Source organism: Anthonomus grandis, chromosome 8 (assembly GCF_022605725.1).
Source record: "Anthonomus grandis grandis chromosome 8, icAntGran1.3, whole genome shotgun sequence".
Taxonomy (NCBI): Eukaryota; Metazoa; Arthropoda; class Insecta; order Coleoptera; family Curculionidae; genus Anthonomus; species Anthonomus grandis.
Genome location: NC_065553.1, coordinates 11,737,560 through 11,764,326, shown reverse-complemented (window position 1 = coordinate 11,764,326; position 26,767 = coordinate 11,737,560). Strand labels below are relative to the sequence as shown.

Genomic DNA, 26,767 nt, shown 5'->3' with positions numbered 1-26,767 from the left:
TGTGAAATTAATTAATTTTATCTTTCTTTTTATCTATCGACAGTCAAATAAATTTTTTAGTCAGTGAAGTCTATAGAAAAAAAATCCAGGTACCGAATTTACGAGCCCCCACTTCCCTGATTAATCGCCTTCGTCTCACGATTCCTGCGCCGCGCCGCCGACAAGTAAAACAAATTGGGGTGTCGCAAGGGCCTTTTTCCCAAAACGTGACTTTGCATTTTCGCCCTTAATTAGTAAATTTTATATGGCCGATCATTAGCCGTAATGACTGGGCCTCGGGAATAATGTTGTTTTTCGCACCTTCTGTGTCACGTCGTAAATAATACAACGTGTTTTGTGTCATTATTCTTTAAGAGACGTGACAGGCCGAGGGGATTTCCTGGAGATGTAAGAAAATATATAATGAAAATAATATTTATCGACAAGGGTTAAATAATGATGGGAATAATTCCAAATTTAAATAATTTGTTTTGGTTAATTCACAACTATAAAGAAAGAGGAAATAAGAGGGAAAAACATCAAAAGCTTCTACTGTGCGTCAATATGAAAAATGGTAGTATAGGTTTTAACATGACTATTACAAAATATATGCATTCCTATGTATTTTTTGATAATGGAATTCAGTACGGCTAATATTATTATGTGTTTTGGAAAGAATACCTGTAGTAGCGCCATCAAAAAGTCATTCATTTTAAACCAAAAAACAAGCTATTTAAACATAAAGATTTATTAGTTTTATTTATTGATCGTAGTAAACAAAGTATAGCATTTAAAGCTTGAACTTTAAGCTATAAGACCTTAGAAAAAACTACTACTTAGTGAAGAATAGTTAACTTTTTTGTAATTTTCGCCAAGTGACAAGATCGCCATCTATATTTGAGTAACATACTTTAATAATTAAAGCTTTTAAAAATAAAGATTTATCATTAAACAAAGATACAGCCAATGCAGCTTTTAAAAATTTTTTTTTCTACTTAAACGTTTTGAAAGGGTAGTTTTTGGGTGAAAAGCTGAATGCTCTCTTTTGCGCTCCCAGGGTATTCAGAAGTGTCCAAAATTAAGCATCATGCTGAATTTCAGACTGCGTTTCATTGTGGAACTAAATAGACATTGAATAAAATTGTTATTTATTAGATCTAATTACCGTTGGAATAAACTAAGAGGTATAGGATGTTAAAAATATAAAAAATGTATTTGGACTTTTTGCTTATATTTTTTTAAATAACTTTTAATACACATTTTTTTATTTGCTTAAAAAGACTCCTTAAATATGCCATCGTAAGTCACAGACAAGGCCTAAAATTAAAAAACGAACAGCAATGCTTTACCGATACCAAAAATGTATTTTTGCATAGTGAATACCCTGCGTGAAACCACGCTATGATCATCTTTTTAATTCGAGACTTATTATTGTAAGTTATTAAATCAATTTCCGAATCTAATACTTTAGTTGGCCAGAGCTGTGTATCAAAGGCATTTTTGGAGGCAAATTATTTGAAAACGGGGTAAATAATGCATTTAAAGATTGAATATAATTAGGCAAAACCACTTTTACACCTCATCAAAATATTTTCTTAAATTTCTCAAAAGTTATATGTTCTTTAAACCTGATATTAATTAATTTTTTACTTTGCCCTATGTTCGTTTTTATTTCCAAAATAAACCTAATAGATGAACTATTTAGGTGATCTAAAAAACTATTGAAACTATATTTTCTATTATCAAAAATAGTAAAAATATTATCTGCATATCTAAACCATACTATATTCTAAAGGAAAGGAAATATTACATATCTTTTTGCATTTGTTTTAACATAAGAAATTGACTGATTCATAAAAATTCGAAAAAGAAGATTGATGTTCCTTTGAGCTATTCATAAAAGAAATTAATATAATTAAAACCTTTTTAGAACACGCAAGGCTTTATTTGTTAACTGATAATACTTGTCTCAATCTAAGACTTGAATTGAAAGAAAATATATTGCTGTCTCTCATAAACTTTTTTTACAAACATTAAACGACCATGGAATTGCTTTAAGGTTATTTGAGAAATACCCTTACCACATAAAACGATATTGTAAATTATATAGAGCCCTAAGTAAACAACATATTAAAAAAATCCATAGCGCAAAAAAAACAAGCTTGCAGATGACATGAGCTTAGTTTAATGAAAAATAAATTATGTACACAAAAATTTACAACTAATATAGAAAAACAAATTTTCAATTACATGCAAATAGCTCACATTGCAATAAAATTGCTATCGATCCTTAGTCTAAAGAAGAATCATTAAAATCGATGAATATATAAAATGACTTTACCACAGTAAATATCTTTCATCACAAATTTTATTTCTTAGAAAAATACTTCAAACCTTTTCTAGCAAGTCTCTTATAAAACCTCTTAATATTCTATACTAGCTTAGGGTGGTACTTATCAATCACATCTAAAGCCAGTAGCCATAATATAGATAATAGAAAATGACAGGCTTAAAGTTATTAATAATAAAAATAGACTGCATTGTACTAAATGATTATACGTTAACAATATAAGAAAAAAAATCGCCTTTACTTACAAACTATATGTTGTACAAATGTGTGGTATGTTCACAAGACTAATATTGTAAACAAACCAATATCTCCTTCTAAGTCAACTATTAGTAAGTACAGGTCAATAAATTATAGGCCAATTAATGTCTAGTTTATTGACAATTAATTGTTTTTTAGATTTTGATTTTAGTTTGCAATACTGACTAGCCATTTCATTAATCAAACACCAACATTAAATTAAACTGCCAAAACATTTAATAAAAAATCTATTTTAAATGGTTTACTGTTATTGTCTTAGAGTGAATCTGATCTAATACAAATAATAGAATGAATGAAATCATTTTCAAAAAAAAGTTTTTGTTTAACTTAAAAAAATTAAAAATGAACACAGTAATTTTTATTACCATAGCAAAAAACAATCAATTTTTTCGGTATTTAGTCTCTTCTGGTCTTAAAGTTGATTGAGCTGTTTGTGTTGATGATTAACTATTTTAGTGCGCCATATACCTTGCTAGAAATATACAATCATGCATCTCATTTATGGAGAATTCTTAGGAAATGGTTTAGCAGTATCTAACTTTTATCAATACAATTTTGGTACGATATCCTGATTAACATGTGTTTAACAATGTTTAACGCGCATATTCCGAAGAGACGATTTTCGCAAGAGCTATCCAAAGACGAATAGGGATGACCAAGTCAGTAGTCAACGAGATGACTAGGGAATTTCAATATCACCCATATCATGTGCAAAGAGTGATGTTGTCTTGGAACTACGAACCACGTCTACGCTACTGTGATGGGATGAAAATACATTTAAAAATGATAGCTTTATGAACATAATGAACATAATGCAAAATTACTGTTCAACGCGTAGTTGAATAATTCCCTGCTTACTCAAGAAGGAACGTCCCAGTACCGAGTTAAAGTAAGCCTTTAGGTGGGTATCTTGAACAGACATTCAAATTCGAATAACCAGAAAATATGAACTGGCAGGCTTATTTACACTGTCAAAACGAACTTCCACTTCTTTTAAAAGATTCGATTGTCCATTCGCCGAATAATGTGGTTGCAGAATTATGGCTGCCGTACGTAGCCCAACAGATGGATTGGCGAACTCGGTACAATTTTATGGCCTCCCAGATCTCCAGACCTGAACCCCGTAGATCGTTTAACAGAAGTTACATAAAAGAAAGGGCTTATTGTAGGAACACATTTCAAATAATGGTTTTGTCGGAATTTTTGAAAAATTATCATATTTATCTTAAAAAAAATGGTTTTTCTTGTCGGCTTTTAAATTTTGAGTCTAATTAGGCCAATATCTTTTATAAACTTTACTTAATTAAGCTATATCTATCTATTTTTCCTTCAGAATTATCATCACATCTGTCTATAATTGTCTTGCGAATACTAAAGAAATTAAAATTCTAACACGAACGCGATTCGTCTAAATTTGCAGAAAAAACGTTCATCAAGTAATGAGTTACACGAGGCGGTGACTGGTAGTCATTGGCCATCAACTATACCATCGAGCATATGGTACTTTTGTAATTATTGGGCATGGTATCGCGTATTTATCTCTTTAATGCGATTATGATTGCCGGCGTCGGTAAAAACCGTATAAGAAGAACGAGCTTCTTCTTGTCGTCGGCCAATTGTCATTTCGAGATCGACGATTTATTTTTTGTAATTTTGTCTAATAACCGTGGCGGGTCTGTGACCCACAGTCATTAGTGTTAAAATTAATGATGTATCATTGTCTACCAATAAGATTCATGCGTTTGGTGTCTAACGCATGTAAGATATGAAAAGGATAAGAAAATCAAGATCTTTCTGTTTTATTCTTACTAATTGTAAGACAATGACAACTGTTTCATCCAGTTCCATACATCTTCCGAGTTCTCTTAACTAATACGCATATCTCGACTTATATGAAACAAAAGTAATCTTGAACAGTCGGACCAATTTGCAGCTCGGTTCACACGTAGGCGTAAAATAAATCATTCGGTAAGCTCGCTAATTGCTAAGTTCGTTCGGATGCAGCACAAATAGCCCCTAACCAGGTTAAGCCGGTGCCCATCAACGCCTCTTTCACTTACGCAGTACCCACAGTACATCATGGGAAATAAATAATTTAATATTTCATAAGGACAGTAGTAGTTTATTATTAGTGAGTTATGGGTTTTGTATTGCGCTTTAAAAAAAAAAGAAATTAATTATACGATAAATTGACTTAGGTTTAAAGCAGAAGAACTGTGATTGTATGAATACCCTGTTAGTATGAAGTGATATAGCAGAAGCTTAGCGCCATGAGGAACATTCGAAAATATACTCAATAATCAAAGGTTTTATTAAGCCATTTTTGAGAGCATTTTTTATAAAATAAAAAACAAAAGTTAAAATTCAATATGTTTAGATCACAATGTTGCTATCCAAACTATAATGTAATTATTTTAAAGACATTCAAAAAAAGATCAAAGTAGAATATTATGTTTGATATCAAAATCAACTGTTTGTTTTTTCCTTTAAATATGTATAGAAATTGCTTGATTTATATATTTTTGAGGTTTAGACATATGTTATAAGTTGTGAATGATGATCATTATAACAAAGGTTATGCTACAGTGATAAGATTTCAAAATTGGAGCCAGATACTGGTAGTAGTAGATACAGTTCTTGTCTGATCCTAAATAATTTTTGGTAAAGGCATATCTTCATCTTGTATTCAGTGCGAAAAAAATTATTCTAAATGTATTGAAAGAAGTACGTGCAGCGCTATCTAAAAGTATGAAATAACTTTAAATTAAAAAAATGAAACAAAGCCAAATTAATAGTTGTATAAAAGAATCAATAATATATGCAGAATTGAAAAATTCTGCACTCGTAGAGCAGTTTTTAATTCAGACCCAAAAACCATTATTCAACCATGATTTGCTGCATTAATTAGGCGTTCGACAGAGTAAGTCATGGGTTTATACTTAGTAAGCTGGGATTCAGGGCACAATATTGAAATGGCTAGCGAGTGACGTCTCAAACCGATTTCAGGTGAGGAAAAATAAATAATTACAGATCTAAAAATATTCCAAGCCTTTCTGCAGTCCCTCAAATTCCTTCATTTGGATATCCAACTGTTTTTATTTGTCGAAATTTGTATGTTTTACTGATGACCTAAAACATCACTGTTTCTTCGATGGAAGATTGTTTAAAACTTCAGAAAAAAAATATTATTTGTTAAAAATTGTTTAAAAATCAGACCTAAAGAGACTAGATCAGTGGGGTGAGGAGAATGCTCTGTATCTAAATAGTGCAAGATCCTGCTCAATATGCTTTACTACGAAACAAAATAAAACGCTTTTTTAGATAATACTATGAAGATAATACTATGATAATACTTTGAAGAGATCATCTTTGTTTCGGATTTCATCAGTACAGAATCTGCGAGTGACCCTGGAGTTTATACTATCATTGCAATCTCATTGACAAAATTATTTTTAGGGCACTCAAGATTAGATTACTGTACTGTACTAGTAAGACCATTGCTTGAATACTGTTCATCAGTCTGGAGACCTGACTATGATTGTCATATACACAAATTGGAACAAGTGCAAGGACGATTTCTTAGACCTTTAGCCTATAATTCCAATATTCCTGCAGTCGATGCATATACCTATGATTTCCAAAATTTGCATGTATTGCAAAATGTATTTTCAGCTAACAAAGTCAGGAGAAATCAGGCACCTCTTAAATTGTTTTACACAAATATAGTTGACTTCTCTACGTTAATTTCTTCAATGCGGTTTGCAAATCCCGCAAGAAATACAATGCCTGTAAGTATATTTTATCAACCCTTTAAAAGTACCAATTGGGTTTTTATTTATTCCAAGGGTGTCACGAATGGCAAACTCCTATGCAGAAAACTTGACTTTTTTGATGTGAACTTTAGATTTTTAAATTTTATATTTTATTTTACTTTAAATTGTACTACAAATTTTCACAATACTTGGCTAGGCTCGTAAATAAATACAGTAAATTTAAGTAATCAGTAGATCTAAGATGATGTAGGGTAGTATCATCCGCAAATTTCCTCTAAAGATCTTACAATTCTTAATTTCTTTCTTTGATCAATAAAAGTTGATGGTTTACACTTATATCAAATACCTTTGAATAGAGAAAATCAATGGCGTATTTATGATGATATGAAAAACTGTCTGATACTCTCATCAGACAAATATCAATGGTTAGCGTATTGATGTAAATATCAAATGAATTATCCATATTTCCATAGATAACCGAAAGTGAATTAAAAGGGTAAAAGTGGGATAGGGCTAAACATATTTTTAATTCAAATAACATATTTCACATTATTAGGAGTCATCATTTATAAAACAGCAATCAACATTATATTTTTGCGAATATCATCTTAATTAAAAATAAGGAGGAATAAGCAAAATGAACTGATTGGTGGAGAATTTGTAATTCTACACATAAATATTAACACTAACTCTTTGCTCTACCTTTCAGACTATTATTGGTACATATAATTTCCTCTAGGGCGAAATAACTTACATACCAAAACGAACCGATAGGCCATAACTTGTCGATCATCAAAAACAATAATTCACAATGACTTTTACGATCGTACGCGTTATATTCTTTTGTTTAATTTGGTACTCGGGTTCAAAAAAGCAAAACGCAGAAAAAAGATAACACAAAGCAGGCGTGACGTTTAGTTTCGGTGTTAAAACCGCAGTTAAACGTGTTATTTATAGGTTGGTAATTAACCAGGCTCGGTTTTAATTGTTATTTTGATTGAGTTTTCTCAGAATAACACAGCCAGGCGACCGGACTTAAGGGTGAACGACAGTCTTAAGTGGTTGCTAATTTCTGTTGGGTTAATTTTTTTATGCTAAGGTCATAAATATCAAGTCAATATATGATTTAAGCGGGAAAAGTACAGTTTTTAAATGGCATTAACGTGCAGAAATACAGTTATTATCACAGTTGCATAGTAATTATATGTTACTTTTCTTTATCTTTATTGCAAAATAATCACTAAGAGCAAAGGTGCATAAATCATCATGTATAATAAAAATGTTTCACCAAATTCTATAAACGACTTTTCTTAGTTCCAAAATATGGTTTTCTTAAATCGAAATCCTTACTTGGTTGAATTTTTAAGCTACTTTTCTTATCCTCAATATCATTAATAGATAATATTATTGAGGATTATGGATTGGTTGTCTGGTAATAGAAAGTTGAACGAAACAGAGCTAAGATGACCTATCCAAAATATCTTTCTATCTTTGCATTATTGCATATCTAAAGATAACTCAGGAAGGGAATAGAGACTCCAATGAAATACCTTGAAGTATAACACAAATATATAAAATGTTATATTGATGTATCCAAAACGAATATAAGAACAGAGGGCTTCGATTACTGGGAATTTTGGCATCCATCAAAATACATGCAATATCGATTTCCTTTAGAAAAAAATTATACAAGGTTAAACGTAGATTGTAAATTATGACATATCGTAATCTTTCATCTTATTATACATAACGGTTAACAAAATAGAGCTATCCAAACTCTTTGCACTAAGCTAGGAACGTGAAGCACTCAAATAATTTTTTTTCACTGAGATGTTCTAAGTACCTGCAAAAGAGTTAACTGCACTAATCTGAACTTTAAAGGCGTTTTGGCATTGCATTACTAAAACATGAAGGCATACCAACTGCTTCTACAGAATGGTAACTAAAGGTCTTCCTACTTGACATTATCGTTTGATTAAATAGAAGGCTATAATAAAGGTTTGATTTATTTAAATATGATGTCCTATTTAGTAGTAGATATATCAAAATAAATAAACATTTGATAAAGATAATAAAATAATTGATATAAGCAGCTATATATATTATAGAGAGTTAGATATAAGTTTTTAGATAAGTAAGTGAACTAATGAGTTTTTCTAATTTGTTTAAGATAGAGGTGTATAGGTGGTTATGAAATAAGAGCCATCATACAACATAAATACCGTTGTTCCACTTGGAACTTATGGCTAAATGTCCTCGACACAAAAAAAAAGGTGCAGCAAAGGTACACATAAGGTCAAATAACTGCAATGATAAATTGGACATAGATCATGGAGAATCACTAGAGATCACAATAGATCACAAAAGATAACACACGCGATGACGACAACGAAACTCTCTGGTATACTATTAAGGGTCTAATAAATTACTTGATTAAATCAATGAATAGTTAATTGATTCCGTCAAATAATTCGAAAGCAAGTGATTTTTTGCGCAATATTCTAAAGAACTTCATCTTCTGACATTAGCCTACTTCTTACTTGGGGTGATGGTGGATGGCACTAAGCAGTCAGATAATCAGCTATATATAATTTTTCACAGATCTTTGATTGAGTTAATCGGCTGAGTTAGATTCGGATTTTTTTTTTCGGTAGGACACAAATTTTGGGCTAAAATGTTTATTGATGATTTAAAATAGAGATACAAGATGCTGTAATGAATTGGAACGCTTGTTGTCAAATGAACAGTCTCGAATCGGTAGATCTAGAATTAAAAGCTGTCTTTTGAATTTAATAATTTACGTTAAAATAATTTTCCTAATAAGCAAAAGCTTATAAATGTTGGGTCTCATAAAGTGGTTTACTATAGACGTGTGTCTGCTATTCCTGTTATAGCAGCCATATTGATGTTATCGAAAGTATTTAGCATAAATTCTTAAGAAAACGATATTTTATTATACTCTACCGATTGAAATTATAAAAAAACACTACCTACAAGCCTCTACTAAAAACTAATGAAGCCTTAGCATGTGGTACATGGTACTTGGTATATGATTCTACACTTATTCATTATTTCTAACTGCACTAAAGGAAAATTGAAAAATAATTAATAATTTTTAGATGCGCTTCAATGTAATTGAAAAAACAAAGGGAACCAAGACACAAAGGAAGTTTTTATTATGTATGCCGCCTATTGATAAAATTTAAGTCAAAAGGTCTTATGAAATTGAAAAGAAGATAAAAAATATTAATGAAAAGATGCAACAGCCAGTTTAATGCAAAGATTCTAAACATGTACCTACATAATACATTACTCATAAGAGAATAGTCAGTTAATTGATTTTACTTTTTCAAAACACAATTTCAAAATAGATTTCGTTACACGTTTCTTTACATGTGGTTCTGGCTTTTAAGGTTTTGTTGAATATTTTACTAAATTTGTTTTGCCAAATCTACCGACTGGTCTTTACCATGGTGTTATATTAAAATTAGAAAACACTAAATTATACCTGGAGAAAATACTACTACTAAATAAAAACTACTGTAATAAACTTTTGAAACTTAAATGATGCATTACGAAAAAAAAAATATGCAGAAATTTTATGAAAAAAAAATGCACTCAACATAAAAAAAAACGAAAACACAATCAGCATTTCTTCCATTGACAACCTCTAAAAGCTCATTGAATATTGATCAGTTAAATTGTGGGCACAATGCCCAGTCCTTTGCATAATATCTCAGTTGAAAATCTTTCAGCAAAAACGGTTATATTGTGTCTCTCGGTGTTCGGAAAAAAATCCATAGGAATGCAGGCATTAACTCTATTTATACAGGGAGAAACAAGTTAGTATTTGTAAGGTTTTAAGAAAGAATAAAGTTATTTTTACATTTTATTTGGTTAGTCGGCGTATGTAATAAATAAAATTGCATACAAGTTTTAACAGAGAAGAAGTTTTAAATAGAAATTTGAGGTAAAAAGAAATATCGCCAAAAAAGATTAAAATTAAAAAAGTAATTTAGCCTAAAAGTAATTTATATCTATCTATCTCTAAAAAAAGTTACATTAATTAATAAAACGAACTTCTATTGAACAATTTTATATAATTCAAAGAAAAAATACAAAGTGCTTCTTGGGTATTCAGAGTTTATTTAGTTTTGGACCAAAAATTATCCTTATATTTAAAAATGAGACTTGCAGTTTCAAAAATTTAATAAAATGGGATTTAACCTCCAATATTCATAAACTTTAAATTGATTTGCCAATAACTGAGCCAGTTCCTGGAAACAGATGTAAATAGCAAAATAATCAGGTGAAATCTTATTAGCTAGTGATGAAATCCATAATTATTTCAAGAAATTTGTTGACAGGGTGACACTCCACTGGAAAAAAACTAGTAAACATATCTTCCATACTACATTTAAAAGGGATGATTTAGGTATTTCGGATTTAAAATTCAAAGTGACGGAGAGCAAGAAGGTCTTAATTATACAATTAAATAGTGTGATCTAAATAAGTCTAATAAGTTATGCAAGCGCATGGTAAACGATGTAATCTTATTATATTAATCACTACTTGAAGATGGTGTAAATGGAGCTTCAATATAACAATTTCAAAAACGATTTATATAAAAATAGAGTAAAAACTAGTTACAGCCTAAAAATAGTTCCTTTCCAAAAGCAATTTATTTATACAGCCACGATGTACAGATTTTGTTCTGTAATATTTTGCTACAACCACATAACCAGATAACTGCATAAGTTCGTCCTGCTTTAGACAATGGTTAATTACCAAAACTATATTTAAACTGCCAATGGCACCCAAGAAATTACAACTCACCAGTTGTGATGTAAACTTTTCGAATATTAAAATTTAAATGGTTATTGCCTGAAAACAATCATGGATAAAAGCTTAATAAAGTATTGGTGTTGGATGGACTAAGGCGTATGATATGATAAACCATGAAATGTTCACATCTATTTTACACTTTTTTAGTTTTAGTGGTCCAATAAATTAATTTCTTTCTTTTTCACTAATAAAACAGGTTTCTGTGGACGATATGGTATTTGGCCGCCTTAATCTAATTACCTTAGGGAAGTATACTTGGGCCTTTGCTCTATACATATATTATACACCTCTCAGTTCTTTACATTACATACTAAAATATTGTAACATATTAACATATGTACCCAGACGATATTAATGTGTATTTTTTTAAGCCCTCTCAAATTCTGAAAGCCAATGCTCAGATTAACTCTGATTTAGACAATCTATTTCAGGCAGCTACTAAGTAAATGCTAAAAATCCAGCAAAATCGGTTGCATTAGTATTCTGTGGTGAAAGCATAAGAAATAATGTTCTTGAAAACCTTAACATCAAGCTTAATTCTAATTTAATATTAACAAAACACTCTGCTATAAATTTAGGCTTGGATATTGATAGTAAAGTGAGGTATAAAGAGCAAGTAACGTCTAAACTAAATCAAGATACAAAAAATATTATACGAAAGCTTAATGTTTTCATCTATGAATTTATCTGATAATATATATGGATCTTGTTTGGTCTTTTTAAATATTCAAAAATTACAGAATTTATGTTCGCGACTTATATTTAGAATACAGTGTAGAAAGCGGATTTCTTATAAACTAAAAGAAGTAAATTGGCTAAATATGACGAACAGAAGAATTCTACCCTGGTTATATTTTTTTTTCAAACTTTTAAAATACAAGAGTTCACCCTACTTGGCTAATAAATTTGTTTACAGAAAAGTATAAATATACGTTGAAAACGTCTTCTAACAATTCCTTTTCAAACTAAAGAAATGTTCAAAAGAGGTTTCTCATATAATGTGTCGACATATTATATTAATAAATATCAAGTTTCGAATTATTCTGTTCAACCAAAAGTATTTAAAAAAATAATTAAAAACTTACTACTTCGCAGTCACTGATCTGGTGTCGTGATGTTGATATATATTTATTAATATATATATTCCATTAAATTATCTGTAAATACTTATGTGCATCTATTCCAAGAGAAGGCTTTCGGAATGTTGGGAATGAGTTTAAAAAATATTAATATTGTTGTTTAGTCCAAAATGGAAAGCATTTAGAAAATCTAATAAAATGAGGAAAAATGTTTTACAAATTGCTAAATAAAATAGCAATTTGTAAAACAGTTTATTTTATTTAGCCAAGGAGCGGCTCATCTTATAAGTAAAATATGGTAGTTGTAGTTCCTCCTATCTGTATAACATTTGTACCAAATTGCGTTTTTCTAACTTTTTTACTTTCAGAGATATTTGCACTAAAAGTCTTCAAATTGACACCTTGTCTAATAAATTTTACATAATTTTTTAAACCATTGTATCTTTTAAGCGGTTGAAGTTATACGGTATGGCTCAAATTGGGTGTACATGTATGGGTATCTTGAAAACTATAAGATAACAAAAATTGGTTAAATGGGGAAAGTTGTAGGGAATTTAGTTGCTAGTTTAGTGCCACTTTCAAAACGATTATATCTTTTTCCGATATTGAAATATTTAGAAAAAAATCAAAAAGTGGCATTTTTGAAAAAGTGCTGTATTTTTTTATTTCAACGAATTTTTAAAATCTGTAAAAACATTATTAGGACAACTTTTTAAGGACAACGCATACCTGAATTCAGTTTTTGTTTTCGACCTTTCGTTTCTGAGATTCCATCATCACCTTTTTTTTCTTATGGCGGCCATTTTGTTTTTTTGGCTAAATTAAAAAGATCTTTTTTTCCCTTTAAAATGATGTATAACACTTTATAAAAATATTTTGTTTACGTCAAACAAATAAATAGTTTATTTTTCGCTGTATTGGCCATGACTTTTATTGCCATTTTGTCGTACACAGTACACACAATTATTATTAACTTACTCACTTGCTAACTTATACTTTTACGTATTTTCTAAATAAAACAGTTAACTACTTGTAACAATAATATTAAATTTTACTATTCAAAATGACGGCCATTTTTGTTAAAACATTTTTCATATTTCTTTAAAACACTTCTAGTTACTAACTTGCGCAGAGTGTTTCTATTCATATTATTTAAGACATTTCGAACCCTGTCCTCTAGTTGTTCGCGAGTCGCAGGAGGTTCAAACTCGTAAACATCATTTTTAACACATCCCCAAAGATAAAAATCGAAGGGTGTAATATCTGAAGACCTAGCTGGCCAATTTACAGCCTCGCGGTTTGCTATAAGTTTATTGTTAAATGCTTGCGTTAACAAGATTTGCGTTAACGTCCCGAGTATTATGTGCGGGACACCCGCTGTTGTCCTGTTGAAACCACTCCGTATTTGTTCTTCAGGTATTATAGCTCTCACGGCATGTAATATCTGCTCTTCCAAAAGATTTAAATATCTTTGACTTATCAGTATTTGGATATAAATAAAGTTTATATCCAAATACTGACATGAAAAATGATGAAAAATTTTTTTTGACGAGTGGCTAACTTACCGTACAATCCACATCATACATTAAATCCAAATGTTACTTATAGCCTACGTTCAGCCACTTCATAAGGATTTTCAGTAGCCCAAAAATGACGATTATGCCTGTGGAATACTCCGCACTTTCTAAAAAACGTCTCAACGGTCCAAATAATTTTCCTGCTGAAATAAGATATTTCTTGACATTGAGTTTTAAGGTTCATGACAAGCCTAGCGAATAGTCTTGCAAGCAGCTGTTGTCTCTCAGGATACAGTTTCAAACATTCATTCCAATATGTCAAATTTTTTTTCACTGGTATATCGCATGGCCATTTTCGGAAATTAGAAATTTAAACAAAACTCACTAAATACAAACGAAAACAACTAGATACGAAAAAACTATTTAACACTTACAACAAAAAGAACAAAAAATTAACGAGATAAGAACTACTAAACAAGATAAAAAGTTAAATGAAATAAATAAAATTTTGCAGAATTGTCAGTAAATGACGATGTTTATACGACAAATGGGCTCCGTAGTCATGGCCAACTCCACGAAAAATGAACTTTGTAACTAACTAACTAACTTATACATCATTTTAAAGGGAAAAAAAGATCTCTTTAATTTATCAAAAAAACAAAATGGCTGTCATAAGAAAAATAGAAGTTGAGGATGAAATCTCAGAACCGACACGTCGAAAACAAAAACTGAATTCAAGTATGCGTTGTCCTTAAAAAGTTGTCCTAATAATGTTTTTACAGATTTTAGATATACGTTGAAATAAAAAAGCTACAGCCCTTTTTTAAAAATGCAACTTTTTGATTTTTTCCAAATATTTCAAAATCGGAAAAAGATAAAATCGTTCTGAAAGCGAGACTAAATTGGTAACTAAATGCCCTACATTTTTCCTTATTTAACCAATTTTCTATATCTTATAGTTTCCAAGATATCTATACATGTACACCCAATTTGGGCCACACTGTATATAGAGAATGGGAAAATGTACCATGCCATTTAAAAAAAAAAGATAACTTTGGTCTTTACTATAATTGGGATGCCTCCTGTTTATGCAGAGTTGCCTTCCTAATCTAGATCTGGAAAATATATAATTTTTTTTGGGACACTTTTTGATAAAATTGCGCGTTCGCGAAGTATTAAAGAGGTCCGGGACTTTTTTGACATACGGTGTGTGTGCTATATTTAATTCCTAATTTAATAAAAAATCTCAAACTTAAAAGATTCACCCTGTAGTGTTATCAAAGATCCCCTATTCAGGTAAATAATGCAGATTGGATTGGTGGCTGCGGTCGGCCGTCCAACCTTGTCCAGCTTCGGCGAAGATACTCGTTGACGTGTGTGATTGAGAGTGATTGACAGGAGACGGCGTTGCGTCTCTCTGACCGATCCATTCGGCTTATAAGGCGGTTTTAAGCGGACCCTCGCATCAGCGGGCTCATCCCCAGCGAGATCGAACATCGTGTATCGTCCACCTGGACACGTTTAATTGGGATAAAATATGGGTCCACGGGAGACGGTCGCCGTTTATTTGCAAATTAAATTTTCTATTGTTTTTTCGACATTTTTCGGGTGCATTTTGAGGTTTGCGGACAAAATGTCTGAGCTGACTGAAAAGAGAATTGAATGGCTTTTCATTTTGCATTCTATAAGGATTTCGTAAGGGAATAAATCAGTCGAGGCTTTAACAAGCAAAAAAAAAAATAAATGAGTTATTTAATTTGTCTTTGTGTTAACTTTTGGAAGAAAAGGTATACTAATAGCAAATGTCTTAAAGTAACGAGTTTTTTCATCAATTTTTAAGTTAAAATTTTAATATAATAATCTATAGTATTATATGATAATAGAATTATATGCCGAGTACTCTATACCAAGATGTGAAAGTCCGGGGTAAAAGTATGGATTACTGTAGTAAGTAGCCTGAGGTTTATCCTATTTCAAACCAAGAAGCAACCACAGCAGATGAAGTGCTGTTCCAGAACTGGATATGTCGATTTGGTTCCCCCAAAGTGATACATTGAGACCAAGAAAGGAACATTGAGTCACAACAAGTGTATTCTAACAAGTATGCCAGTTGTTGGAAATCAATAAGATCATCACAAACCCCTGCAACCTCGGTATGGTGAAATAGTTAAACGATTTAATTGCACTTTTGAACCCTATTTGAGAATTGTGGTTGACTCTAGGCAAACCACCTAAGATACTCATTTCTAATGGAATGTATATAATGATTTCTAATGGAATATCGTTCTTCTATCCACGAGTCTACTAGAAAAAGCCCGTCAAAAGTTGTTAGACAAAGACATTATTATTGGGAGACATATAATAAAATTATATTAATAAAATTATTTCTTTATCTAGTAGTGGAGTTCAAAATTAATCCTAATATTATCAAATTATTTAATCTTGTATTAATTTAAATGCCGCCAATGGTAGAATACATATAAAAAGTCCCCACTCACAAAGGAGCCCGAATCAAAAAATTAATTAGTCATGTCTACAATTAAATTCAAATTAAATTTCCTTTTCTTTCCTTTCACAAAACCACAGCAGTCCATTCGCGATGGATAATAACAGAATATTCCGATTAAAAAACCCGAGTAATTTTATAATAATTACTACTGGGTGTTCACGCGGCTACTAATATAAACTTTTTTCAACGGAACCTTAATGATGGCCAGAGCACAGAAGACATCAGTTGAAAAAAGTCGTAATTATATAATTAGTTATGCTCAAAATGACAGTCAGGTAAAAATTAGAGACTAACGAACACAGGTTGGTTTTTATTTTTTTTTAATGACAGAATCGACGTATGCCTCGGATTTTTATTCTGAGAATTTTTCTTTGTCAGGGTAAGGGATTAATTTTTAATTAATTGAATTAATCATCAGGGTTTAGTGGCTTTATTATTTCTTATAAGGCTTTGTGTCTGTTTTATTTTTTTAACTTAGTTATTCATGCTTATCCAATATTTTCTATTCAGTCATGCCGAGAAAAACTCCTTACAACTTTTTTTACTAATCATTAGACGATAAACTTTATACTTGCTTATGAATCGTTGCATTAAAAAATACGATAAACAAAAAACATCAATACAATAAAAATACATCTGCTCTAAAATTTTTCTTCGATTTGCATGTAAAAGATCCTGGGTTCAAATCCGCTCAATACACTTTTGACTCTTTTTTTTATCTTAGCTAGGTCAAAAAGAAAATGTCTCTTAATCAACTTTCGTGTTGTTTGCATTTACGGAGGAGGGGGGAGAAGGAATTTGAATATTTTATAAATGCGTAATATGTCTATTACAATTTTTTTAAATATTAAATTGGCTTAGTAAAAAAAATTTAAAAAATCTCACAGAAAATGGGCTAGACATTAATAAAACTTGTAATGCCTTAAATTATAAGACCTTAAAATTCTTAAATTTTATTTTTTGTTTAGTTCCTTACTTAGTTTGTTAGTGGTTGAATTTGAAACTAATATCTTTCAACAAGAATTATATTTGAGATATACACAAATACATAAGAAAGTGATAATGTCTAGGAAGGAGCGTGCTGTTAATTGGTATATTAAAGGACTTTATTTTGGCGTTTAAAATGTATTGACACTTTGCTGTATTGGTACACTTATTGCATAATTTTACACACCTATTACATAAATAATTATTTAAACTATACATGAATCGACAAACCTAAAAATTAACAATTGCGATAAACTTTTTAATGGTTACGAGTCGATGAATCTTAAAAATCATTGTTGAGATAATCAAACTACATTTAAGTGGAAATGGCAAGCATGTTACTTGGGAATTACAGCTCGATGAACCCTAAACATTACCGCATAAATAATTAGTTATTGCAATCATTCTATTTTTACTGAATAAATAATAAAATGATCTAAGCTACTTTTTCATGTTCGTGTCCAATTATGTTATGCATCCTGGCTGGTAAACATAATATATTGGCATAAATATAATTTTTCCACTAAATATATGCGTTTTTCTTTTTAATAGAATAATGATAATAAATTGCGTACAAACCAATTCTCCACGCGATAAATGCATCCTATAATCACTTCAAAAAAAAATCAACAATCACTCTGGCGCATTGATAACTAAAACCTGAACTCATCAATATCGTATTATATTTTCAATATCTTCATTATAAATTAGACCAAACAAAAACCAAGCGCTGAATCTCGTAGAGTCATCTCGGTTAATAGTCTTGGTACAAAATAAACCTCGGCGATGAAAAGCGTACATAGTCATCAAAATAGAGACATAATCGAAGTTGATCATCAAGCGGCCGGCGCGTAGTACGGTAGCAGAATGAATGCATTTAATAATCAAGGAAAAAAGCTTCTATTGTTGTCGGATAGAATCAAAGTAATACCTATATGCTGCCCGATATATTATATGGCTTGGTTTTAATCAAGAACTTTGTTAAATGATTTTTAACAAAGAGATTCGAACAATTTTAATAAAAGGGTCCTGTGATTTCTCCAAAGCATTTGATTGCGTGAAATGTTTTCTGTGGTTTCAGAGGTGTTGCTCTACAATAGTTTGAATCATTCTTATGTGGCAAACAGCAAATGGTCAAGTAAATTAATGACTTCTATGCTGTGAACTCCATATATCATGAAGTTTCTCAGATTTCCGTGCTTGGCCCTATTTTATTCCTTCTCTATATTAATGACCTTTTAATATGTTTTCAAAAATTAAATAAGGATAAGTATAAGATTCAAATATCAGGAATTAAAGAAAAAAAATATTGTAACGAATATAAATTAGTTAAAAAATTAAAACTGCAATGCTTAGCAAAATAATAGACGAAGGATCCTGTTTACTTCACAATCTTTATTTCAAGAATCCCGACGCATTTCGGTTGTTTAACCATTGTCAAGGGAAAACTATGTAAGTAGAATATAAAAGGGTGTTATTAAACTAATAAATTAATTAAAAACATAATAAAACATACATGATATTACCACAAAATGTCCATAAAAAGGTTAAAAAACGGCACACACCTAACATTACAATACATCAATCTAACAACATCTTATCACACCGTATTTATAAACAATAACGAATTTTGGTTTTTAAAAAATTCCATATGAATAAACAGGATCCTTCGTCTATTATTTTGATTGGCATAATGGTACTTCACACTGGAGAAATTTATAGTAACCTGCAATGCTTATTTCAGAAAATAGAACTCTAAAAAGTTATGAAACTTTTACATTTAAATATAAATGTATTTTTTAAATTTATTTAGAGGAATTCTTTGTAAACCAACCCAACCCAACCTAAGGTTAGTGATTTAGTTTCAGTTTACTCAGAATAGTTAAATCACCTTAAGATTAATGAAGCATCTTCCATTAATTTAATTAATTATTACCTAAAGACAAACCACTGATCAATCCAGACCAAAAGAGTATTTATAGTCTCAAAAATTGTTTTTATATTTTCTTTATTCTAAGCCTTACATCCATTGACTTCATCATTAAACAGGAAAACTAAAATGAAAAGGTCACAAATCTAGAACAAAAGAGTGGTATACTAAAATATCAACGACAAACAGTTGATCAGGCTCTAAAAAATATGGTGAACATTCAAAGTTCAATTATTTTGTTTTGTTGGAGAAATTCACCATGGTATTCTAAGCAGAAATTCATTCCCTAGAGATATTTCTAAAGAAAAGCCCAAGAAGAGGCCTCTATATTAAAAAACATATTCGTAGATAGCCAAGCTTTATTAAAAGCTCTATAGACTACTATCTGGCTTATCTGCAATATCATCATAGAGCACCACCAAGAATAATTCATAGCAACCAATGCTTGGCATACGTTATGAAAGAAACACACCCTTAATAGAAACTGGAATAGTGACAGAGACTGGACCCTGCACACAGAGAAAACATATGTATACAATGGAAATATATATAATGCACTATACCAAAAACTAATAATGAGAATACTGAATAATGATGAAATTACATAAAGGAAAAATGTTAGCTTTATTAATTAATACAACATTTTTCAATGTAGGTTTATTTTGTCGCTCTCTTTCTATGTTTAGGAAGAGAATCAGAGATCTTAGATACTAACAATGACACTAAATTAGAAACTTAAGGCTTGTATTTTTCCTTTTGTGTGATTTTTACGTAAAGCACACCTAAAAAACCTTGTAATTTGTAGATGTTCCGTTGGGTTTCGGCGTGTTAACATCATATTTGTTTTGATAAATCAAAAAAATTAAGCAGGAAATACAATAAGCTGTTTGCTACACTATCAGGAAAAATAAAGATTATTATATTATTATTAATATATTTTCAGTCTTAAAATTTGAGACTTTTCTATGATTATTTATAGTTGAGTATATTCCTATATTAAGAAGTGTGGAAAAAGCAAAATTCTGCATGAGTGAATTTCAAAGTAGATTTTGATTTTCATACATAGACTATACTCTTTCTCGAGCTATCAATTTAGTTTTGTTCTAGTTTTTAAGGTCATATTTGTAACCTTTTTGGTTTCAGGCACCTTAATTTACATTTTAAAGCATGACTGTGAGAAGGCGCCACGTTATCTACGTAAAAATGGCAAATATTTTTGAGAGGCTTACCGTTTCAAATCCAGTGACCTTTATTTTATGGTTTGAGCACAATTTTCAGGTGGCTTTATAGATACTTATTCCGAAAAAATATAAAGGAAAGACGGCTTTAAATTCTATTTTCGAAAATATACTCAGAAATTAAAGAGAAATATAATCATGTATTGAAGTCCAATTTTTATCATAAGTCTCTGCTCACACATATGTATAGTTAATTTAGTCAACTTAGCTAATTTAGCCATTTTATTTTTCATTATGTCATTCCTGAAAAAAGCACTAGTTTACCAGTTCTTGATATGAATTGAGATGTAAATTAAATATTAAGAAAAATTTTACTAAAAATTTTTTTTCCAAGTATGTCGGTGAAGGGTACTCGAAATGACAAAAAGAAAAGAACAGTGAAAAATTCTAATAAAAAATATATAATTTTTTAAATAAATATCATCAATGCAGTTTAAGTTAGTTACAATTTTAATAGTGTTATTAAATGAATTGTCACATTTCATTAATAATGTGCAACTGTGCCCTATAATTATGATTTTCTTGCATATATGTAAGATATGTATTTAATGTATAACCCAAAACGAGCTGGGATTATGGCTTGTTTAAAAAAATAAATTAAAACTGTATTAAAAATTTCTAGATATTGACATAAGCGCTACCACTAAACTAATTAATTAAAAGAAATTGCAAAAAGAGAATTATTGGACTTTTTTTAAATTCCTTAATACAATTTCAAGGCAACTTAATCTTTCTCTTCAGAGCTTCTTTGAAACCAATCTTACTTTAATAAATTTCTGTAGTATCTCCAACACAATACCCTTTAGATTTCTTTCGGTTTAATGAGGTTCAGGTTTTAATCTCAAGCTTAAAACTTACCCCAACGAAGTGCCTTTTGTAAAACACATCCGAGTACCTTTCAGAGTGTCTTGGCTATTACCCAAGACTATTTAACCGTGAAGTTATCCGCGGTGTTTTAAATTAAAAATTATTTATTGTGCTTGGCCGGCTACTATGCTACGTGTTTAATTATTCTTCATTATTATTTGTAGGTTAGATGTTGATTTATTAAAATCTAATGAAAAAAAAACTTTTCAAGTTAGAGTTATAATCGAAAACGAGTATCCATCAATGTGTTTTTTTTTTTTAAAACATAATAAACACAAAACAATTAGTGATGTTAAAGTTGTGGTTTGATTAATATGATTCCTGTGTAAATTTAGAAAGCAATACAACCAATATATTGGACTACAAAAATTGACTTACCCGTTGATTGATGTTTGAGTCATGAAAAAGCCTAAAAACACCTTCACGAGCATATGCCATAGTTGGGTCATGATCCAATCAGATTTCATCTCGCTTTCGTCCAAAAATTTCAAAGTCTCTTCATCTGGATTAAGTTGCACAAATTTCGAAGATAATTCCTTGGGAAGTTTGGTTAGATCCACATAGTACCACTAAAATGAAAATTAAGACGTAGGTAATTAAATTGAGATATGTGTGATATAATAGGGAAAACACGCTAGTATCTTACTTCACTTAAGATCAGAGTATATAGAATAATTAAAGTTTATATTAAATAAAAGTTATTTTTAAACATGTAACTTAAAGAATAAGTGGAGAATCAGACTCTACAGATTCCTCGAGAGCTTTTGATCGGCTTTCCTATTACATTCTGAGTTACTTATTATATTGGGTATTACGTCACTTATAGCAAAAATCAATTTAGAAATTTTTATCTCACACGTTTAACAATTGAAAAGAAGAAGAAAATAGACTTATTCACCTATTTAAAAAAAATATGAACTTAAATCTGTAACGATACCGTTCGATATACTTAATTTAATTTAAGTTCAATAAGTTTTAAATACAATAATTTACTTGAGGTATAATAGATTTTTTAATTTACCCAATATAATAAGTAACTCATTATGAATTCGTCACAACAATACAGATTTTACTTTTTCCTATTACATTCTGATAGCAAATATTTCTGACCAATTGTATTCGTATTCTGACCAACTCTGTTTCACTTAAAAGACTGGTGTAAGAAAACGAACTTGCCTTTAAATCCCTTTAGATGTAGCTAAATTTCCTATTTGTTAAAAATGCATGGATTACTCACTAGTACAAAGTTAAAGTTGCAGTCCTACCTAAATCAACTCACTTAAAAGGCTGCGGGTTATTTATGACAGCTCACTTATATTTAGTTTATATATCAATGATATCAGAAAAAATGTTAGAAAATTCTAGGCTTCTTTATGCCGTGATCTAATTTGACAATATCTCTAGCATTAAACTTTAAAAAGATAGGGCGTAAATTTGGTTTAAATGTAAAGAAGTAATACGTGAAATCGGCTTCTCACATGATCATTTGCTTGTAAAATTTCAACTAAGACATTTACAAGAAAAAAGAGCTTTAGCAGATCTAAAAATTTTGTATAAATTAATTAACATTCCTCGACTGTCAGCTCGCAGTCCTCAGGCTCCTTATCTTGCCTACCTAGATATAACATTACAAAATTTTCACTTTTAGGAATAACTTGTAATAGGTACAACTTTATATAGATTTAGTGCGATATATTTAAAGCGTATTGAAATTCAAAGAATTCGATTTGATTCAAATATATCTCCTTTTTTATACTAAATAATTCGTTAATCAATAGTAATTGTATTTTGATCTACAATGACAATATTTTTCTCCTACTATATTATTGAAGTTTCTCTGTTGTGAAATGAAAATCTTATGTGTAAAAGTGTGTTGTAAAATAAAACTCACTATAAAAGAGCTAGCAGAGTAGCCCACTTTTGTACTGGAACTCCAAGGTCTGATGAATGATAGAAGTATCATTGGCATAAGATGAACCAGTCACTTATGAATGGAAATCCGTAGTATCCGAAGTATAGATTCAAAATAAAAGTTCAACAATACTTCCTTGTGATATCCCATTCTTAATTTCACAAAAATTAGTTCTAGCCTCGTCTACCGGAACATTTGTTCATGGTGAGAGATCTAACGTTTGGGATCTACAGATCTTCAGAATTATGCTTTATTAAATCTCATCTTAAAGACAATAATAGTAAAAGGCACAAACAAATCAATATTACAAGTAATGTCATCCAACCCTCTACATTTATACTCAATTTGATTAAATGACCCGGAAATATCAATTGTAGTAATCTTATGAAACTAGAATAAGCTATTATTATCAATGAATTCAATTAAATTAGGGTCAATAAGAATAGCAATAATATCGCTAAGTATTTGGTAATGGCCTTAACATTTCTTTAATCATTGGGAATTTCAAACACTGTTTTTTGTGTTACTTTTTGCTACATATACCATGTAACACTTCTCTATATGTGCCTATTGAAAAGACAAACGCTTAGATAGTAATTTTTAAAGACTACCTTAAGGCGCTTTAAGGACAGAAGTTCTTTTTCCTAATTTGCTCTTACAGATCATCCAGACTCGTTACTGAAGTTCTGCTCATTACTTGATCTACATCCTTGTCTTAACCATCTATTATTGAATAGATCATCTATTTATTTCAGGAAAACAGGGATTTATAAACTAATCTTAGTGGTGCCAATATCTTGCTCAACAAGTAAGCTTCATGTGAAAATATGAGTGAACGAATTATTAAAGATGCAAATTTTTTATTTAATCCATCTTTCTATAATGAGCGCACTTTTTTATTTAATGGCATGGTAAATAATAACGGCCGATACTGGTTCGACACTAATCTTTGAGCATATCGTCATACAGACCCTTTTGATATTTATAAAAATTCATTGTTTGAACTAGTATCTTTGGCAATATTTGAATCGATTCTTTTTATTAGCTGGGAATCTGATGAATGTACTTAGAGCTACTACAAGAGATCATTGATCCGGCATTAGCAGCTATATAATTGGAAATCAAATGACAGAACATATTTGTCGATGTTTCAGCATCTGATTCTATTGAATGGCCTCCTCGATCGCCAAATTTATTACCTCCAGACTTTTTCCTTTGGGGCCACTTAAAAAGCAAAATCTGTTATCACTTCATTAGAAGGTTTACAAAACAGAATTGTAAATGACAAATTTAACATTACAAAATCTGTATTATTGTATGGAGAAAGGAAGTGGCCAACTCGAGCATTTATTAACCTAACACGTCAGCAAATTCTTTTAAAATTATTTTTTTGGGATATTTTTAAAGTAATTGTATAGACTTTAAAAATTAAATTAAATAAAAAGGAAATTTAAAATGATATGTAGTGTGTTAAGGATATATTATTTCTGATATCACTTTTAGCAATCCTCGATATTTTTACGCTACTTCCAGGCAATTTTTTTAAAAAGAACCCCTAATATTCTGTAATAACGCAATTATTTTAAATTATCTTTTAAAGTTTCGAAAATCTAACAAATTAAAGTAACAAACTAAACAAACACATTAAAGTACTAAGTTTAACTATATCACACCAAGTATCATTGTAAAAAGTTGAAAGATCTTTCCAACGAAATATCACTCGATTTCTCTTCCCATTTAGGGTTGATACGACCCCCTATTAGGGGTGTTGTAGGTATATGAAGGTGATTTTGTGATTAATAAGTGTCCCTCTCGTAAATAAAATTGACGGATATTGGCGTTTTTTAAAAAAGCTTTGTTTTTGATACGCCACCCTGTATTAGGATAAATTTATTAATTATTAAATTTTTTTTACTACTTAATTTTAGTTAGGACAAGTTAGGGTTGGAGATTTGGAAAGTCTTATATCTTGGCTTTTATTTACATATATTTCTAATTAAACTTATGCTTTTTTTGTATGATATATAATAAACATATCTGTTACAATTATTGATATTACCATATGTTGATTTAAATCTAAATTAATTATTATCCAAGTTAAGGATTATCCATAAATCACAGATATTCATCATCAAATCATAGGTCACAGATAACGGTGGGAAATGGGATAGTCGTTTCTACATAAATTAATGGTCTTGATCGTATTATTGTTGTATAACATTATTGTTGCTACTGCTTTATTTCTTTATTGATCTGTTCACTGTACTAGCTGTACTGTCACTATAAAAACGTCGATTTATTGTATTGAGGATGAGTTAGTATAATCCTAAATACTGACACCAATGAAAACAGATTTTACACACGATTTAGCGGATAATGAATACATACGTAAAAATCTCTATATATAAAGTTGAAACCTTAAAACTATAAAGTTGCTTCAGAAAATCACGATATTTATTTCCTTTACCTTCTTATTTATTACACCTTTCGTACACTTAGTTATCTTAAACGTTTCCTTCCACCCTAAAATCATTTAGAAGATAATGGCCCATCAATTTGCGTACGCGCCATTGATCCCAAATCTTTTCGATTAAAAAATTTCAATTATACGTCATCGACGCCCGGCTGGATATTTACGTCGATACGAAATGCTTAGGGAGTAAAACTCGTATCGATAAGGAATACTTATGCTATCGATATTTTAAACTGAATGCTTATCCCAAACTGTATTCTGAGTCGTTCCCATAAAGATTTAATTTAGAAGAAACAAAAACGTTTCTTGGATAGGTATTATCGCATGTCATGAAGAAATATCCAGGCAAAGAGCTACTGGAAAGAATGAAATATTTAAGAAGTAAACATTGATTCATTATTCAACCGAGCCATGTTAATAAACGTTTTATGGGGGGACACACGTAAGGAAAATTGGGGATAATTGGTATAATTTCGGTTAATAGTTTATTAATGAAGACCGACTTATTGCGGTATGGCAGTCGTAGCACCCTCAGGAAGGCTATAACGAGAGGGAACTTATGGCACATGCTACGACAGTTATAAGTATGTATTTGGCAAACAAGTCAATATTACGTAATCGAATTTGTTCAAATTGCTTAAGTATAAGGATTTCTACGGATCATTTAAACATAAAATGAAGCTACTCCTAATAGTTCATAAAAAAGACATTAAAGATAAATACTCGAGAATAAGTGTTTCTGTTTATTAGCTTCGTCAGGATGGAGTAACTAAGGAACTAACGCATAAAAGAAAAATATTTCTGATACAATTTATTTTCTAGCATTTTGCATTAATATAGATATATAGATATTTTTTCATCAAGAAAAAAAACCAACACCATAGAAATTTATTATAAATTATGTAATTTTTATGCGTTGTTAAATGAAATAAGTACCCTTCTCTGAGCGTCAAACTTAAATGATATTTTTTTAAATCTCATTTAAAGATCCTAAACGAATAAACCAATTAATTGACCTTTATGGCCAATAGAAAATAAGTGAATTATTGG

At 30.2% G+C, this 26,767-nt stretch overlaps 1 protein-coding gene and 1 long non-coding RNA gene across 2 annotated transcripts in view; both read right to left on the bottom strand.

The window, feature by feature from the left end:
* Positions 1–7,466, bottom strand: part of LOC126739829 (uncharacterized) — a 52,555-nt gene extending 45,089 nt beyond the window's left edge. The window contains exon 1 of the long non-coding RNA XR_007661706.1: positions 7,119–7,466. This is a non-coding gene — a long non-coding RNA (uncharacterized LOC126739829). The remainder of the gene's footprint in view (positions 1–7,118) is intronic.
* The window catches only part of LOC126739828 (protein-L-histidine N-pros-methyltransferase), a 137,780-nt gene that overhangs the window by 78,573 nt on the left and 32,440 nt on the right, over positions 1–26,767 (bottom strand). The window contains exon 3 of the mRNA XM_050445648.1: positions 21,711–21,901. Coding sequence (XP_050301605.1) covers positions 21,711–21,901 — 191 coding nt within the window. The remainder of the gene's footprint in view (positions 1–21,710; positions 21,902–26,767) is intronic.